General features: G+C 39.5%; 1 protein-coding gene across 1 annotated transcript; it reads right to left on the bottom strand.

The window, feature by feature from the left end:
- Positions 1–520: 520 nt before the first annotated feature.
- LOC134800859 (dysbindin-like) lies at positions 521–20,677 on the bottom strand. The gene is made up of 3 exons (XM_063773416.1): positions 20,085–20,677; positions 13,250–13,414; positions 521–656 (listed from the first exon to the last, which is right to left on the bottom strand). Exons 1-3 carry the CDS (start codon positions 20,587–20,589, stop codon positions 571–573), a joined length of 756 nt encoding a protein of 251 aa, XP_063629486.1. The 5' UTR covers positions 20,590–20,677; the 3' UTR covers positions 521–570.
- Between the last annotated feature and the right edge of the window lie 288 nt (positions 20,678–20,965).

The raw sequence follows: 20,965 nt of genomic DNA, 5'->3' as shown, positions 1-20,965 counted from the left end.
CAAGTTTGTTCCTAGGCCACGCCCCCTGGCAGTGAATGCGTTAATAATATAATAACGTAATGCATGCATTAATTTCATGAAAGCAAATCAATTTCGAGATTTTTTGGTGAAATTAGTGTCATGCAACAAATTTCGTAATGTAAATGCGACGTGAAAACTTAGTGTCGCGAAAGTGTCTGCGTTGTGCGGACGTGTAACTTTGATGCTGATGGGGCCACGGTCACTGCGATACTGTGAATTTCACGACACTAATTATTTCACGAAATTACTTTCATCAAAGAGAATTAAGTCTTTTGTATATGTATATCGAAACGAAACTACTTTCATGAAACTGATTTCAACATGCATGACACTAATTTCGTAATGTAAATCCCGCTACTTAACCGGATAAATGAAATTGCGCCCCGAGTAGGCCTTTCGGCCTCGCTTAATTCGGTCTTTAACTAATACAAACTAAGAAAAACGACATTTTATCAACAATATATTAACTTTGGAATAAAACTTACAAGTGTACATTAAAATAAGGTCTTCATATCACCCGTGTTCCATATCATGACTGCCCCTGGCCCATCAGCTCTCTAAGAACTGGTCTAACGCCGTCCGGTCGTCGTCTAGCTGCACTTGCTCCAATGTCACCTCTTGCAGTTTAGATGCCACTTAAAAGAGAAAAATATTTAAGGTTATTGTCAAAATATTCTTGTAACAGATGTAGTGCATAATTGTTTTCCTTCGTTTTTTACGGAAACGTACGAACGTGCCTTGCTATTTCAGTCAGACTAGGTGCAGTCGACGTCAAAGATATGTTTACACTTTTACACCTTACTCCTTTGAAATAAGGCAAAAAGTGTAAACATATCTTTGACGTCAACTGTACCTAGACTGACTGAAATAGCAAGGCACGTTCGTACGTTGTAATCTTTAATAGAAAAAACCGACTTCTAAAACAGTCTGTAATCTGTAATGTCATATAAATTATTGGCTGGTATTTAACTGATCACAAGATATAGTATAATTAAGGCTGCTATTTAACTGATCACCAGATTTAGTAAAATTTAATACCAATAAAATCTATTTTACCACCCTAAAATAATAAATGATCACCAAAATTATAACACCATTTTAATGTGAAATGATTACCAATTTTATTACATTTTACTATTCTTTTAAATGAAATGACACCAAACTAATCATTATGAACCCAAAAATAGTAAATTATTACCAAATTTCAAACCCCATTTTAATGTGAAATGATAACCAAATTTTTACATCTTGCTATCCTATTAAAGAAAATGACACCAAAATAATCATTGTAAACCCAAAAATAGTAAATGAGCACCAAAATTAGAACTCCATTTTAATGTAAACTTATAACCAAATTTTTAAATCTTGCTATCCTATTATAAAGCAAATGACTCCAAAATAATAATTGTAAACCCAAAAATAGTAAATGACCACCAAAATTGTAACCACCTTTTAATTAAAAATATGCAAATATTTAATATATCGTTATCCTATTAAATTAATTAATATTTAATCCACTTCGTCACCTTTTTCTAGTAGCATTTTATTTCTGTAACAGTCGCAGTCCTAACCTAACCTAACTCACTTTTCTAGTAGCATTTTGTTTCTGTAAGGGTCGCAGTTCAAACCTAACCTAACCTACTTTTCTAGTAGCATTTCTTTTCTGCAAGGGTCGCAGTTCAAACCTAACCTAACCCACTTTTCTAGTAGCATTTCTTTTCTGTAAGGGTCGCAATTCAAACCTAACCTAACCCACTTTTCTAGTAGCATTTGTTGGATAATTCGGTGCTCTTCAATGAAGTAGACGGTTTGCAGTATATATAAGTATAATCAGCTTCCACAAATGAGTATATATAACATAATTTTGGTATAGGGTTAATATTGAAGTACAAGGCAGCTTGATCGTGCCGTAGATGGATTGGTAATGTCATTCAAAAGGTCATATGTCCTCCTCCCGCGCGTCTGCCCCTCTCTCGTCCAGCAGCTAGGTAAGGGTGAGTGTAGACATCTTCCCCCCCTCGAAAACTGTGGGTTTTCGAGTAGCTTCTTCACGCTCATCGTTAGGTAGCGGGCAGAGATTTGTGACGGCACGGCGGATGATACCCTTGGACGTGTTCACGTCTGCAACGCGTGCTATCCCATCGGCTCCTGGATACAGTCGATGAATGCGGCCCATGCGCCATTTGAGTGGTGGCAAGTTAGCCTCCTTGAGGACCACCATATCGCCTTCAGCGAGTTTTCCCTGATTGATGCGCCACTTTGATCGTTGCTGCAGCTCGTTCAAATATTCAGTGCGCCATCTCTCCCAAAATTGTTGTCGCATCTGCTCAATGTGCTCATATTTTCTAAGACGATTTGGGTTGATTTCGGTGAGTGTGGGCGATGGCAATGATGTGAGCGGTTTGCCGATCAAGAAGTGCCCGGGACACAAAGGGTAAAAGTCTGTAGGATCGGCTGATAGGGGAGTTATAGGCCTGGAATTAAGAATTGCCTCGACCTGTGCAAATAGAGACGACAATTGCTCAAAGGTGAGGTTAGTGTTCCCTATCATACGCGTTAAATGATGCTTGGCAGCCTTCACGCCAGCTTCACTAAGTCCGTTAAAATGCGGTGAATAAGCAGGTGAGAACTTGAAATTTATGAATTCACCGGCAGCATATGACGAGATGGATTCACCGCAAGATTCCAAGAATCTTTTAAATTCATTATTTGCGCCTACAAAGTTTCGGCCATTATCGCAATGGATTACGCTAGGCTTTCCTCTGCGAGAGATAAAACGATTTAAACACATGATAAATGCCTCCGCACTCAAGTCTGATGCAATTTCCAAATGAATTGCTTTGGTTGCAAAACAGACGAATATACATAAATAACTTTTAATTATTTTGCAACCACGTCCCTTTCGGTCGCGAGTCGGAAATGGACCAGCGAAGTCGATACCGGTAACCTCGAAAGCGAAGCTAGGATTGACTCGAGCGGAGGGTAAGTTTCCCATTATTGGTATAACAGATTTAGCTTTAAGTATTTTACAAATTTTACAATTGTTTACAGTGGATTTAGCTAATCTTCTTCCAGCAACAGGCCAGTACAATTGCCTGACGTTAGTCAGTAAAAGCTGAGCACCTCCGTGGCACAATTTTTTGTGTTCTTGGATAAAAAGTAATTTGGTAAAACGATTTTTAGAGTCCAAGATAATCGGATGCTTTTTACTAAATATTTCAGATGAATTTTGAATACGTCCGCCTACTCGGAGGATACTCTTCTCATCCACGAAGGGTCTGAGAGAAAGGATTCGCGATTTTGAAGGTAAGCATTTTTTATCATTTAGTAGATGTAGTTCATGCTCGAAACACTCCTCTTGGTGTTGCTTAACAAGATGATGTAATGACAATTGCAGTTCGTCTGTAGTTAGATGGCCAGTTGTTTTATTATTTGAGTGTCGTACGTTGTGGACAAAACGCAATGCATAAGCCAAGCTTCGTAATAATATTGTAAATTTAGAGAAATTTTCGAAATTTACTAATTTGTCATAGGTTATAGGTATAGTTGTAGTGCATGTTATAGGTATAGTAGTTTTAGGTTTAGAATTAGTTTTGTAAGTTTTTATTTCAGGTATGTTGGCACTAGGTTTAATGACTTCTGGCCAGGCTGATGGCCCTTCTAATAGAAAGGAGGGGCCGTGCCACCATAGGTTAGCATCAGCTACTTGTGATGGACTTACACCACGTGATGCTAAGTCCGCAGGGTTTTGAACACCTGGGACGTGTCTCCAGGATCCATTTGCTGTAAGCTGTTGAATCTCTGCGACACGGTTTGATACAAACGTTTTAAGATTCTGCGAGGGTGAACAGATCCATCCTAGAGTTACAGATGAGTCTGTCCAATGATAGATGTTGGTGACTGTAAGTCGTAAAGCTTCGATTACTTTCGAGCTTAATCGAGCAGCTAATAAAGCTCCGCATAATTCAAGACGCGGTATTGTCTGAGCTTTCACGGGACTGACTTTTGTTTTAGCGCACAATAAATTTACTGATATGCTACCTGAGCTACTAATCGAACGCAAGTAGACGCATGCTGCATACGCATCTTGCGACGCATCGCAAAATGTATGCAATTCAACGATCGCATCGGGATCATCAGCGAGAGCAAATCTAGGTATTTGAAAGTTAGTCAGGCTCTTAAGGCCTAGCACAAAATTAAACCACGATTTTGATAAATCTGTGGGAATAGGATCATCCCAGTCTAACTTAGTAAGCCATAAATTTTTTAGAATTATTTTTGGCACAATTGTACATAAGCTCAACAACCCTAGAGGATCGAACAATCTAGCAGAATTCGATAAGATCGATCGCTTGGTGGCTACTGACGAATGTTTAATATCGACAGGAAAGTTGAATGTATCAGTGCTTGGATCCCATTTGAGTCCTAAAGCACTTGATTGTGAACTGAAATCTAGATCTTTAGGTATCAATGCATTCGAATTGTCTTGAAGGACGGAACCTATGTTAGAACGGAATTTACGCAATGGCAAGTGCGCTGAATGAAGAACTTCCGTTATTGAATTTATTATGTAGCACAAGTCCTCCTTTGAACTGCTCCCTGTAATGACGTCATCTACATAAAAATCGTGCTTTATTACATTAGCAACTCTTACATCAGTGCATTCATTAGCGAGCTGAACTAGACACCGTGTACTTAGGAATGGCGCAGATGATGTACCATATGTAATTGTATTCAGTTGGTATATTTTAATTGGTTGATCCGATTGCTCACGCCATAAAATCATCTGTAGATGACGTTGTTCGGGCTTTACTAAAATTTGACGATACATCTTCTCCACATCGGCTGTCACTACATATTTGTGTTGCCTAAAACGAAGCAATATGGAGAAGAGGTCGTCCTGGACGACAGGTCCGACATGTTGGATATCATTAAATGATACGCCTGATGACGTTTTTGCTGACGCGTCGTAAACTACGCGCAAGCGCGTAGTTTCGCTAGATTCACGTATCACAGCGTGATGAGGTAGGTAGCATCCTCGCTCGGGCTTAGGTACTTCACTCATATGTCCTAGGCGCTCGTACTCTTGCATAAATTTAGAATACTCATCTTTAAATTCAGATTTTTGTTTCATTTTACGTTCCATTTGATGTAGTCGCCGTTCGGCTATTTTAAATGAGTCGCCTAAGACATCTGGTGAATCACACAGAGGTATTTGAACGCAAAATCTACCATCCTCTCCACGCTGCGTTGTTTCTTGAAAAAGGGTTTCACAGTATTCGTCGCTATTTGACGTAGGTTGGGTTTTAGGAACTTCTTCTATTTCCCAGAACTTTACAAGTTGCTGTTGTATATCTTGACTAAAATGGCAATAAGGTTTGCTATTACGCTTTGTACCTTTCCCCATATTGCGGCCACCGAGGATCCATCCAAGCTCAGTTTCGTGGAGGACCGGTTTGTTTGGTCCGAGTTTTATTTGAGAAGTACCCAGAACGTCCCAGAAGACTTCCAGACTTAGAAGAATATCGATGTCTCCAGGGCGATAGAAGTCTGGATCAGCTAATTGTATGTGGCCGGGGATGGCTAGTTCGTCAACTCGTATCTCAATTTGAGGAACAATGTCAGTTATGACTGGTAGGACATAGCATTTAACATTTGTAGTGAATGAGGTATAAGTAGACCTTATCTGTACGTTGCAGTGTTCGGCAGTGCCTACGATGGCATTTTGCAGACCGGACACGCACTTGAATTTTTTAATTGTAGGGCATCCTAACTTAGCTCGAGCCGCCTCCGTTATGAATGAAGTTTGCGAACCATTGTCTAGAAGAGCGCGCAATTTTATTATGTTGCCATTGTTTGACACCTCGACTACAGCTGTAGAATGAAGACCGAAGCCTGAGGAGCCAGCAGACAGTGTAATTACCGGACGCGGGCCAGAAGATGCGTTATCAGTAGTATTAGTAGGTACTTCAAGGTTAGAAGTTGAATTGATAGGTAAGGATGTAGACGCAGACGATTCTACGTTATTTTGTATCTCTTGTCGCGATGATGATGATGATGATTGTGTTTGATGCGGTTGAGAACCGCTGGGTAAGTTGTTTGTTTTATGAAGTAAAGTATTATGCCTTCTTTTACAGATGCGGCAACCAGCGAGGCGGCATTGGTACGATTGGTGATCATTACGTAAACAATTACTACATAATTTCCATTGAAAAACCTTTGCATTTCGTTCTTCCACAGACATCGATTTAAATTTGTTGCACTCATATAATTTATGATCTTGTTTACATGCCAAACAACTGCCACGGGGGTGTGAATCGAGCGAAGAAGAAATGAATGATTTCGACCTATTAAAGTTGTGACGATTTTCAACCTTATTAATATTATGACTTTGATTATTTGAAGTTTTAGCGGCGTAGACTGTTTCTAATACAGTTGCCCTTTGACGAAGAAAGTTGAAAAAATCGTCCAAAGTATGGGTCTCTAATTTGCTTCGATGTTCCTCCCAATTTCTCGCGGTTACCGAGTCCAACTTCGATGAGCCTATATAAATAATAAGCGTGCCCCAACTATCAGTTGGCTCGCCTAACAATTTCAAAGCACTTAAATTTTTTGAAATTGCATCTACTAAGTTGCGCAGGCCCCGGTCGGACTCCTTAGAGAGCGCCTCAATCGAAAATAGACATTTAATGTGTTCGTTAATTAATAGACGCTTATTATTGTACCTGTCACAGAGCAACGACCAAGCAATTTGATAATTATCTGCCGAAACGCTGACCGAATTAATGACTGCCAGAGCGGAACCCTCCAAGTATGATTTTAAATAATGGAATTTACTTATGTTGTCCAAATTATCATTATTGTGAATGAGAGACAAGTACATGTCTCGGAACTGAAGCCATTTATTTGTATCACCGCTAAAAGGAGGAATTTTCAGGGGTGGCAGTTTAACATGATTTGTAACTGATGTGGAGCTGCCACGACATGAAGACTCATCCCCTTGTTTTGTTTTGCTATCGTTAAACGCATCTAAAAACTCTTGAGCGGTGCCAATCAGTTGGAAGAACTGGTTTTCCGTTTGCTCCCTTTCTTCCATCTGTTTTGACGTATCGGAGTCTAATTCCTCAATTTTATTTTGAATTTCGTCGAAAGTGTAACTTAACTCTTGAAATTTGGATAATCTTAAGCTTAATTCGTTGTTTATTAATTTATTACGCTCAGTTACACTATCGAGACTCATTAAAGGCGTTATAAACTTTTCAAATAATGTTACGCGGCCTCTTATAGTGGCCCGTTGTTTTAAAAGGTCCTTTAATTCGGTCATTATGCAGGCGAAAATAACAAAGAAGTTAGTTATAAAGTAATTTAAATGAATCCAACCTCGTATATGATGAGTAGAACAGCTGATCGCTGATAACAGATGTGCACTATAGGTAGGTACCGGCCGGTCAACGCAAAGCGACACGGTGTTACTCGGCGCCGCGCTGCTGGAAACCGCTGTGCAGTGTAGTTGACCAAATCACTAGTTCTCACCGGCCTATATCCCGTTAATTTCCTGAAATAGTCGGCAATTATGTTTAACTACCTATAAGTACTTGTTTTTTAATAGGGACTAATGTATTTACGAAAAACTAGAAACTTTAAAGTACGAAAGTTGGACACTGTGGAACACTGTGTTAACACACAATTTTTAAGTCGAATTTTATAGAAGTTTTAATTGTTTTACGGTACCAACCCGTATGTATTATTTACTTTAGAACTATAAAGAAGCTATTTAAATGCTATTTATGCATAAGGAATGAAGAATTGCGAAGTTTTGTTAATAATTTTGCAAACGGTGGTACCTACATAGACTAAACTCACAAACCGCACTAATTGCACTAGAATTATCGAACTAAATTAACACAAGTCGAGAACAATAACTTTTAAAATAGGAAATGATGAACACTAAAAGGAACGGGCGTACTTCCTTCGGATCCAGTATACGTATGCACTTATTCCGGGATATCTTCGCCTTCCAGTTGCGTCATCCAGATCACGTCGGGGTCACCATAAATTGTTGGATAATTCGGTGCTCTTCAATGAAGTAGACGGTTTGCAGTATATATAAGTATAATCAGCTTCCACAAATGAGTATATATAACATAATTTTGGTATAGGGTTAATATTGAAGTACAAGGCAGCTTGATCGTGCCGTAGATGGATTGGTAATGTCATTCAAAAGGTCATATGTCCTCCTCCCGCGCGTCTGCCCCTCTCTCGTCCAGCAGCTAGGTAAGGGTGAGTGTAGACATTTCTTTTCTGTAAGGGTCGCAGTTCAAACCTAACCTAACCCACTTTTCTAGTAGCATTTATTTTCTGTAAGGGTCGCAGTTCAAACCTAACCTAATCTACTTTTCTAGTAGCATTTCTTTTCAGTAAGGGTCGCAGTTCAAACCTAACCTAACCCACTTTTCTAGTAGCATTTCTTTTCTGTAAGGGTCGCAGTTTAAACCTAATTGTTCAAATTTTCTAGTAGTAATTTTGGCATCAGTTTACTTTATTTGGTAATATGCATAAATTTTTGGTAATCATAGTGGTTTATTTAGGTGAAAATATATATATGTATAAAACAAAAATAGTAAATGACCACCAAAATTGTAACCACCTTTTAATTAAAAATATGCAAATATTTAATATATCGTTATCCTATTAAATTAATTAATATTTAATCCACTTCGTCACCTTTTTCTAGTAGCATTTTATTTCTGTAACAGTCGCAGTCCTAACCTAACCTAACTCACTTTTCTAGTAGCATTTTGCAAGGGTCGCAGTTCAAACCTAACCTAACCCACTTTTCTAGTAGCATTTCTTTTCTGTAAGGGTCGCAATTCAAACCTAACCTAACCCACTTTTCTAGTAGCATTTCTTTTCTGTAAGGGTCGCAGTTCAAACCTAACCTAACCCACTTTTCTAGTAGCATTTATTTTCTGTAAGGGTCGCAGTTCAAACCTAACCTAATCTACTTTTCTAGTAGCATTTCTTTTCTGCAAGGGTCGCAGTTCAAACCTAACCTAACCCACTTTTCTAGTAGCATTTCTTTTCAGTAAGGGTCGCAGTTCAAACCTAACCTAACCCACTTTTCTAGTAGCATTTGTTTTCTGTAAGGGTCGCAGTTTAAACCTAATTGTTCAAATTTGAACAATGTACCTTTTTAGGTACATACTAGTAAACTCTGTTAATTCACTAAAATTCCTGACATTTTCGTATTCCGGCCGTATTCCTGACAAACGGGCAAAATTCCTGACATCTGGTAACCCTAACTGTACATTGGTGGACCTTATGCCTTTTGTAATAAGGTCCACCAATGTACAGTTAGGAGTGTTACTGTTTGTACCTACTTTATACTTAAGAAAAAACAGACTAGCTACATTTTCATGTAACAAAAATTGTCTAACCTGATGGCACACTGCCGCTGGCCAGATATCTCGCCATATCCTGCTGGAAAGCCGAGGCACTGTTGTCTCTCCGGGCCTGGAGTTCCGCTAGCTGCTGTTTCTCCCGCTCCTGGTTGTGGACAGAGTTCTCTCTGGCTAGTTTCATCCGTGTGTCTTCCAGGGTAGCTGAAATTTGAGATAAACGGTATATACATTTTCAATTTCATTCCTTTTGTCCGGGACTGCCTAAAACGTAGTCTGACTAATTCTCGTTATGACAAAACTTCATTTGAAATTCGCTATTCGTCTAAATCGCTATTGACCTATTACTTATATCACCTATTTCGCAATATGTCCCAAACGTAGTAAGCCTAAGTAGCTGTTTGTCCATTTCGCGATACGCCTAATTATCAGTTAGGCTAAAACACGATGATGATTGTGTTTGATGCGGTTGAGAACCGCTGGGTAAGTTGTTTGTTTTATGAAGTAAAGTATTATGCCTTCTTTTACAGATGCGGCAACCAGCGAGGCGGCATTGGTACGATTGGTGATCATTACGTAAACAATTACTACATAATTTCCATTGAAAAACCTTTGCATTTCGTTCTTCCACAGACATCGATTTAAATTTGTTGCACTCATATAATTTATGATCTTGTTTACATGCCAAACAACTGCCACGGGGGTGTGAATCGAGCGAAGAAGAAATGAATGATTTCGACCTATTAAAGTTGTGACGATTTTCAACCTTATTAATATTATGACTTTGATTATTTGAAGTTTTAGCGGCGTAGACTGTTTCTAATACAGTTGCCCTTTGACGAAGAAAGTTGAAAAAATCGTCCAAAGTATGGGTCTCTAATTTGCTTCGATGTTCCTCCCAATTTCTCGCGGTTACCGAGTCCAACTTCGATGAGCCTATATAAATAATAAGCGTGCCCCAACTATCAGTTGGCTCGCCTAACAATTTCAAAGCACTTAAATTTTTTGAAATTGCATCTACTAAGTTGCGCAGGCCCCGGTCGGACTCCTTAGAGAGCGCCTCAATCGAAAATAGACATTTAATGTGTTCGTTAATTAATAGACGCTTATTATTGTACCTGTCACAGAGCAACGACCAAGCAATTTGATAATTATCTGCCGAAACGCTGACCGAATTAATGACTGCCAGAGCGGAACCCTCCAAGTATGATTTTAAATAATGGAATTTACTTATGTTGTCCAAATTATCATTATTGTGAATGAGAGACAAGTACATGTCTCGGAACTGAAGCCATTTATTTGTATCACCGCTAAAAGGAGGAATTTTCAGGGGTGGCAGTTTAACATGATTTGTAACTGATGTGGAGCTGCCACGACATGAAGACTCATCCCCTTGTTTTGTTTTGCTATCGTTAAACGCATCTAAAAACTCTTGAGCGGTGCCAATCAGTTGGAAGAACTGGTTTTCCGTTTGCTCCCTTTCTTCCATCTGTTTTGACGTATCGGAGTCTAATTCCTCAATTTTATTTTGAATTTCGTCGAAAGTGTAACTTAACTCTTGAAATTTGGATAATCTTAAGCTTAATTCGTTGTTTATTAATTTATTACGCTCAGTTACACTATCGAGACTCATTAAAGGCGTTATAAACTTTTCAAATAATGTTACGCGGCCTCTTATAGTGGCCCGTTGTTTTAAAAGGTCCTTTAATTCGGTCATTATGCAGGCGAAAATAACAAAGAAGTTAGTTATAAAGTAATTTAAATGAATCCAACCTCGTATATGATGAGTAGAACAGCTGATCGCTGATAACAGATGTGCACTATAGGTAGGTACCGGCCGGTCAACGCAAAGCGACACGGTGTTACTCGGCGCCGCGCTGCTGGAAACCGCTGTGCAGTGTAGTTGACCAAATCACTAGTTCTCACCGGCCTATATCCCGTTAATTTCCTGAAATAGTCGGCAATTATGTTTAACTACCTATAAGTACTTGTTTTTTAATAGGGACTAATGTATTTACGAAAAACTAGAAACTTTAAAGTACGAAAGTTGGACACTGTGGAACACTGTGTTAACACACAATTTTTAAGTCGAATTTTATAGAAGTTTTAATTGTTTTACGGTACCAACCCGTATGTATTATTTACTTTAGAACTATAAAGAAGCTATTTAAATGCTATTTATGCATAAGGAATGAAGAATTGCGAAGTTTTGTTAATAATTTTGCAAACGGTGGTACCTACATAGACTAAACTCACAAACCGCACTAATTGCACTAGAATTATCGAACTAAATTAACACAAGTCGAGAACAATAACTTTTAAAATAGGAAATGATGAACACTAAAAGGAACGGGCGTACTTCCTTCGGATCCAGTATACGTATGCACTTATTCCGGGATATCTTCGCCTTCCAGTTGCGTCATCCAGATCACGTCGGGGTCACCATAAATTGTTGGATAATTCGGTGCTCTTCAATGAAGTAGACGGTTTGCAGTATATATAAGTATAATCAGCTTCCACAAATGAGTATATATAACATAATTTTGGTATAGGGTTAATATTGAAGTACAAGGCAGCTTGATCGTGCCGTAGATGGATTGGTAATGTCATTCAAAAGGTCATATGTCCTCCTCCCGCGCGTCTGCCCCTCTCTCGTCCAGCAGCTAGGTAAGGGTGAGTGTAGACATTTCTTTTCTGTAAGGGTCGCAGTTCAAACCTAACCTAACCCACTTTTCTAGTAGCATTTATTTTCTGTAAGGGTCGCAGTTCAAACCTAACCTAATCTACTTTTCTAGTAGCATTTCTTTTCAGTAAGGGTCGCAGTTCAAACCTAACCTAACCCACTTTTCTAGTAGCATTTCTTTTCTGTAAGGGTCGCAGTTTAAACCTAATTGTTCAAATTTTCTAGTAGTAATTTTGGCATCAGTTTACTTTATTTGGTAATATGCATAAATTTTTGGTAATCATAGTGGTTTATTTAGGTGAAAATATATATATGTATAAAACAAAAATAGTAAATGACCACCAAAATTGTAACCACCTTTTAATTAAAAATATGCAAATATTTAATATATCGTTATCCTATTAAATTAATTAATATTTAATCCACTTCGTCACCTTTTTCTAGTAGCATTTTATTTCTGTAACAGTCGCAGTCCTAACCTAACCTAACTCACTTTTCTAGTAGCATTTTGCAAGGGTCGCAGTTCAAACCTAACCTAACCCACTTTTCTAGTAGCATTTCTTTTCTGTAAGGGTCGCAATTCAAACCTAACCTAACCCACTTTTCTAGTAGCATTTCTTTTCTGTAAGGGTCGCAGTTCAAACCTAACCTAACCCACTTTTCTAGTAGCATTTATTTTCTGTAAGGGTCGCAGTTCAAACCTAACCTAATCTACTTTTCTAGTAGCATTTCTTTTCTGCAAGGGTCGCAGTTCAAACCTAACCTAACCCACTTTTCTAGTAGCATTTCTTTTCAGTAAGGGTCGCAGTTCAAACCTAACCTAACCCACTTTTCTAGTAGCATTTGTTTTCTGTAAGGGTCGCAGTTTAAACCTAATTGTTCAAATTTGAACAATGTACCTTTTTAGGTACATACTAGTAAACTCTGTTAATTCACTAAAATTCCTGACATTTTCGTATTCCGGCCGTATTCCTGACAAACGGGCAAAATTCCTGACATCTGGTAACCCTAACTGTACATTGGTGGACCTTATGCCTTTTGTAATAAGGTCCACCAATGTACAGTTAGGAGTGTTACTGTTTGTACCTACTTTATACTTAAGAAAAAACAGACTAGCTACATTTTCATGTAACAAAAATTGTCTAACCTGATGGCACACTGCCGCTGGCCAGATATCTCGCCATATCCTGCTGGAAAGCCGAGGCACTGTTGTCTCTCCGGGCCTGGAGTTCCGCTAGCTGCTGTTTCTCCCGCTCCTGGTTGTGGACAGAGTTCTCTCTGGCTAGTTTCATCCGTGTGTCTTCCAGGGTAGCTGAAATTTGAGATAAACGGTATATACATTTTCAATTTCATTCCTTTTGTCCGGGACTGCCTAAAACGTAGTCTGACTAATTCTCGTTATGACAAAACTTCATTTGAAATTCGCTATTCGTCTAAATCGCTATTGACCTATTACTTATATCACCTATTTCGCAATATGTCCCAAACGTAGTAAGCCTAAGTAGCTGTTTGTCCATTTCGCGATACGCCTAATTATCAGTTAGGCTAAAACACGTTACGCCTATAAGGTAACAGCACCAGTCATGGGAAATTGAAGAGGAAATTTGGAGTATTTGTGATATTTCCCTGATACATGTAAATGGTTTACCGCTTAGCGTGTTAAAAGATGAATGTCCTATCCGTCTTTCATGTGTCAGGCGTGTTGTATCAAAGATACTGCAATGAGTTTCCACATACTTAACAAATTAAAACTATGTTTTTTTCTCTAGTCATGGACACCAAAGCTCCAGTAATGGAACCCCGGTAATGGACGTGGATCCAGTAATGGGCCCCCTATAATGGACATTGCTCTATCAGTATAAAATATTGAAATAGGTAATAAGTTATGGCAAAAAAAAAAACAATTTTTGGTATAAGCTTTTATCGCTGAATGTATTTTTCTTTCCACAGCCAATTATTATCGTAAGAACCCATCGAGACAATTCTAAAAAACCCTAACACAATAAGGTTGCGCTGTTTCATCACAGAGTTCCTATGGCCACCTCCTTTCCCCATCATCAGATCAGCTCGATGGTACCATAATATTGCATTGTCATCCGATTTATACATGCATGCAAAATTTCAGCTCAATCGGAAACCAGGAAGTGGATCAAATTTAACTTGCAAGATTTGATTACAGACAGACAGACAACGGTCAGGTGAAACTAAATAAAAGCTTGTAAAAATGATCTCGTGTCAAATTCGCTTTTAGACCAATACGTAATAAGTCTAAGTCTCACGCTGCCAATTTCGCTTTTGCACAAAATCGTAATACGTCCGAGTCTCACTTTGCCAAGTTCGCTTTAGGACAAAAACTCATTAGGCCTAAGTCTTAGTGCGACTATTTCTCGGTTGGTCTAGGCATAACGCGAATTAGTCAGACTACGTTTTAGGCAGACCCGGACAAAAGGCACCCTTAGGAACTGACAGGTCTGGTACAGAAGTATTAACATTCATAGATTACATAAAATTATACGAGGGCTGCTACTTATGTATCCGGAAACACAAAAAATAACAAATATCTATAGTTATAAATGGTTTTATTGCCTTTGTATTTGTCCACCAAGATGAATGATGCACTTTTGTATATATGTTAAAACAACTTTTCATAGCACCGTTTCCACTGTGATCTTCGTATACAAGACGTGCATTTTGTACGCAAGAACGGCTCTTTTGCGAGTTTTTCTTTTTTTTTAAACCAAATGTTCATGTAATATCTTATAAATGCTCGTCATACTATTGCCATGAGATGCCTCTATCTTGCGATATATACTATGACCATCTTGCATTATGAGTTTGTTCACAGTAGGCTTGTGTCGGTCATGAACTAAGAACTGTTAAGAATGAAATCCCGTCAAGGACCGAAAGGAACTAAATCTTTTTGCACGCTCTTAATCGGTCTTTAGTCCTTTAGTAGGGGAGTAAGGGGGAGAACGGAAATAACATCCATCCGGCCCAACAGTCAACCTCACCTGCACGCGTCGGTGGTTCGTCATGAATAGCCGGCGGCGGCGTTCTTTGGACGCCGCGGTGCTCCCTGCTAGATAACGAACGAGGCTCTGGCGACCGAGCAATGGCGGTATAACCATACAACCGGTCGGGCAACCGACCGAAGGAGGCATCAGCAGCCTGGAAGTCTAAATAACTTCAAAAACGTCTGGGGCAGAAGGCAACGGGAAACCACTGCTTCTATTTTTCCCAAGAGAGTCAGTATGGAAGGTCTAAGAACAGTAAGTAGTATGTCTGGCGATCCGGCTGACGCCCGGCGCCATCTCACCGGGAGGGGTGGTGTGAAATGTGCTACCGGCCATGTGCGCGTGAATCGTCGGGCGCCGCATGGAAATTCAGTTACTGATGATGATGAATCTAATAATCGCAAGTCGTTTCGCCATCCCCATCGCATAGGAACGTGGAATGTGCGCGGCCTCAACCAACCTGGCAAGTTGCGAATTGTAGAAAACGAAATGCACAGGAAGAACGTCCAACTGCTAGGGCTAAGCGAGACACACTGGAAAGGCCAGGGTCACTTTACATCTGACCTGGGGAGTACAGTGTATTTTTCGGGCCCAGAAGACGATAGCAGCAGAGGAGTGGCCTTCATAGTACCGCGATCGCTGAGCAAGTGCATTGTGGGATATAAACCAGTTAGCGATCGTATAATAACACTCCAAATTAACACCGTACCGTGCAAGCTTAACATCGTGCAGGTGTATGCCCCCACAGCACAGGCAACTGACGAAGAAATAGAGGGTTTCTACGATGCGCTGACTGCGACACTTAAAAATCTTCCAAAGCGTGAAGTAACTATCATCTTAGGGGACTTTAATGCGAAAGTTGGAAATACCACAGATGATGATCACCTTCGGCGTGTTGCGGGAAAACACGGAATAGGAGAGCGTAATGACAGGGGCGAGCGTCTGTTACAGTTCTGCTGTGAAGAAAATTTTACTATCACAAACACCTGCTTCAAACATCATATCCGTAGATTATATACCTGGATATCCCCTGGCGACAGATGTAGGAACCAAATTGACTACATATTAGTAGGGACGAGATGGAGAAGCTCAGTGATAAACGCCACAACTCTCCCCGGTGCTGACTGCGGCTCCGACCACCAACTTCTTGTAGCAACAGTCCGAGTACGGCTAAAGAGGATGCAAAGACCTAAAGTAGGCCCGAGTATGCAAAGCATAAATATCAATAGCTTCAGAGAAGGCTTTGCACAGAGAGTAGTTGACTTCCCAAATAACTTGACAGACAGTGACACTAAATGGGAATATTTCAAAAGGATGATAGAGGAAACAGCTAGGGTTAATAAGATGTCGAAGCCCGTTATGAAAGATTTTATCACACAGGAGACGGCCCAAATCATCCTTGAGAGACGAGAACTAAAGGAAAGCGGTATATGTGCAACTGAAGACCAGAAGCGGTATGCAGAACTGAGCCGCTTAGTTCAACAACGCTGTCGGAAAGATTATGATAATCACATCAACGAAGTCTGTCTCGAACTCGAACGTCACTCGATGAGAAATGAATCCCGGTATCTTTTTCAAAAAGTAAAAGAACTGACTGGAACGCGAAAACCGAGGACTTGTGCCATCGAAGATAAAGACGGACGTTTACTGACAAGTGTGGCTGAAGTGTTGGAGCGCTGGAAAAGTTACTGCGCGGAGCTATATGACACGGGAAGCCTTATTGACTCTAATATCACATGGTCGACAGAAGAACCTGATATCCTACCGTCAGAAATAGATCAGGCCATCAAAGCTCTCAAGTGTAGGAAATCACCGGGCAAGGATACTATTACAGCCGAAATATTGAAAAACCTAGGTCCGCGAGGCACCAAGGGCATCACCGAAATCTGTAATACCATCTGGAAAACTGGAAGATGGCCAAAAGATTGGACAGAATCGGTGTTCATACCTTTACATAAAAAAGGCTCTTCAAAAGACTGTGGCAATTACAGGACTATAGCGTTAATATCTCATGCCAGTAAGATCCTCCTGCATGTGATTAATGAACGTCTTAACTACTTTCTAAGCCGACAGATACCCAGAGAGCAGGCAGGCTTCGTGAAGGGCAGAGGAACGCGGGAACAAATACTAAACGTTCGACAAATCATAGAGAAGAGCAGGGAATTCAACAGCCCCCTGGTTCTGTGCTTCATTGACTACAAGAAAGCCTTCGACTGCGTGCAATGGGACAAACTGTGGAATGTTCTACTCGAAATGGGAGCCCCTGAGCACCTCGTTGCTTTGATCAAGAGTCTGTACGCTGAAAACCGTTCGTTCATTAGAATAGGCACTGAATGCTCCAATATGTTCCAAACAAAAAAGGGAGTGAGACAGGGGTGCATCTTGTCTCCTGCACTTTTTAACATATATGGAGAATACATCATTCGGAAAACCATCGAAAATTGGGACAAGGGTTTCCCTATTGGTGGGAAAAGGTTATCGAATCTCCGATATGCAGACGACACCATTCTTTTGGCAACATCAATGGAAGACATGAGTGAATTATTTCAAAGACTCGAATTAGAAAGTGGCAACGTAGGTCTCGCTGTGAACAGAGCGAAAACCAAAGTGATGGTGGTGGATCGAGCCGGAAAGTTAGCAAATGTCACCTGCAACATTCCTGGCATTGATATAGTCGACCGCTATATTTACCTGGGTTCCCAAATCTGCAATGATGGCAAATGTGTGTCCGAGATAAGAAGGCGAATCGGGATGGCAAAGGATGCTATGACCCGTTTAAATAACATTTGGAAGAAAAGGGGAATTGGTATCAAAACCAAGATCAGATTGATACGAGCACTAGTATTCCCTATCTTCCTGTATGGAGTGGAAACGTGGACTATCCTGGCCAGAGAGAGAAAAAGGATTGATGCATTTGAGATGTGGTGCTGGAGACGAATGTTACGAATACCTTGGACGGCGAGACGTACTAATGCATCAATCCTAACCCAGCTCCGAGTGAAAACTCGTCTATCCACCATATGCCAACAGCGTATACTATCATATTTCGGACACACAGTGCGCAGAGGTGACGAAAGTTTGGAAAAACTGATAGTGATTGGACACACCGAAGGCAGGAGATCACGCGGTCGTTCACCAATAAGATGGACCGATCAAGTTAAAGACTCGTCATCCTCTGCTTTCTACACGGTCGTCAGAGACGCGTTGGACAGAAACCGGTGGAGACAGATCATCCGCTCCAGATGCAACCCTGATACTGACCACGATCCTCAGACATGAGGGACCGACCAAAGAGAGAGAGTCCTTTAGTTCAGTGGGATTGATGAGCGCTTGACATGAGTGAAACAGAAAATAGACTGAACGAAATGGTTCACAATGACGTTGGCACGAGTGCGAACGAGATAAAAGAGTGACAAACAGTCCTAAACCTGAAAAGTATGAAAAAAAAATCAAATATTTTTGCTATATTTTTTATTTTATTGTGTCTCGCTTTTTGATGTTTAACCGTCATATATACTTGGTCAAGCAGATCTTGTCAGTAGAAAAAGGCGGCAAATTTGAAAAATGTAGGCGGAAGGGATATCGTCCCATAGAAAATTTGAATTTCGCGCCTTTTTTTACTGACAAGATTTGCTTGACCAGCTATAGTATCGTACAACTTGAATCGTAATTCAATTGCCAAAAATTTAGAAAAAAAACTAAGGTAAAATCGATTCATACATTCCCAGCTCTCAAAGACCGAACTGAACTAAAGGAACTAAAAGACCGAACTAGTTCGTTTGACCGATTGAGCGAGCAGGCACAAGCCTAGTTCACAGCATCTATATTTTGTGGGATAACAGCCGATTTTGAGCGTTTTTTTTTAATTCGTCCTACCGTAAATACCGTAATATACTACGACCACAATTTAACTCGCTAAAACATTGACCTTCGATGGAACTTACTCCCCAAAAGTCGAAAAAAGTCGATCCATGCACTATTTTAAAGTTTATCCACTCCGAACATCGTACAAAAAAACATCTGCACGAAAATTTTCACAAGTAAATCCGTGGAAGATGAAACAAATAATTTTTTTAAATAATGCTAAAATGTAAAACCAATTGATAGACATGTGAAACAAACTGTATTCCAGTTATAGTTCCAGTAAGTGGACCATTCCGGATACATAAGTAGCAGCCCTCGTAAGTACAGGCTTCTCCTTTTACTAATTTTGTGTTCATAGTTATACATAATTATACTGATTATATTTCACTAATTGGTTAATAATTAGATATGAATCATATGAACTAAATACCTTTTAATCTAATTACAAACATAAGTTGAATGCACAATATAAATTAGGCTAATATGTAACACTGAATCAATGCAATATGGTATCAAGTTGATCTAATGATGAAGAGAAAAAAACATTACATTTTTAGGGTTCCATACCCAAAGGGTAAAAACGGGACCCTGTTACTAAGACTCCACCATCAGCCTGTCCATCTGTCAGTCAGTCTGTCTGTTACCCGGCTGTATCTCATGAACTCTGATAGAAATTTTCACAGATTATGTATTTCTGTTGTCGATATAACAACAAATACTAAAAACAAAATAAAAAAATATTTAAGTGGGGCTCCCATACAACAAACATGATTTTTTTGCTGTTTATTGTGTAATGGTACAGAACCCTTCATGTGCAAGTCCGACCCACACTTGGCTGGATTTTTCACACATTATTCCTTATTCTGACTGAGTGACACTTAACTGAGTGTAAATGGACCCTTAATGTAGCTTTATATTACACTGGTACAGTACCAGTGTAATATAAAGCTACATTAAGGGTAGTTAATTAGAAACTTATTTGATTTTGTTACAATAAAAGTCTTATAAGACTGCACACAGTTTAAATATCTAATAAGAATAGAAGAATAAAACTGTTTACTGGGTCCTAATTCTTTGAATTTAAATAATAAAAAAGCAATCTACCCATTTTTTTCTCCTTGTACAAAGTGAGATGATAATGATGGTCTAATTTCCATTTTTCCATCTTACTCCTTTCCACAATATCCTCAAATTCCACCAGATCCTGCTCCACAGTCTTCATTAATACCTCCAAGTTCTTCAAACTGTCGATACACTGTGCCACAGAAGCCGTGAGACTCGGCAAATGGGCCAAGTTTTGCGCCAAATCATTTGCAGTTTGCAACTTTGTTTTCGCTGTTTCATGCAGTTCCAGTATCAATTTATCCGCTTCATCTGCTGCTTTAGCATTTATATCAGCATTTTCATGTAACGTCGCCCATTCTGACTGATACTTGTCCAACAAGACAGACCCAGCACCGCAGTTCACCTGATTTTCGTTCACCAGCCTTTGTTTATCTTTAAAAATATTCTTCACTTTCTGTACTTCTTGCAATGTCTGCCGCAAATTAGTGTTGGATGTTAACCCATCTTGTACTACTGAAATAAACTCTTTCAAATTGCTTAACATTATGGGAGCGGTGAAAACACAAGTTTTGAAATATTTGCAGTCCACATCACATGCAATGCAACAGAGCTTTGTTTTGACAGCTTTGACGAGTTTTTATAGTATGGTCAATAAAACCCTTGTTTGTGAGATTTTCTCATAAAAGTGAAATCTTGGTGCAAGTATTCGTTTAAAACTTTCTGAAAAACACCTCAATTTAGCGTTTAGAAAGTATGATATATAGCAAATCTTGTCAGTAGAAAAAGGCGCGAAAGTCAAATTTACTGAGACGATATCCCTACTCAAATTTTTCAAATTTGCCGCCTCTTTCCACTGACAAGATCTGCTTGACCAGCTATATATTTTATTAAATCATTATTGAACTCTCAAAGAAATACGT

The sequence above is a fragment of the Cydia splendana genome, chromosome 20 (assembly GCF_910591565.1).
Source record: "Cydia splendana chromosome 20, ilCydSple1.2, whole genome shotgun sequence".
NCBI classification, from domain to species: Eukaryota; Metazoa; Arthropoda; class Insecta; order Lepidoptera; family Tortricidae; genus Cydia; species Cydia splendana.
Note: the sequence above shows the minus strand (reverse complement) of the source record. Positions and strands in the feature narration are given on the sequence as shown.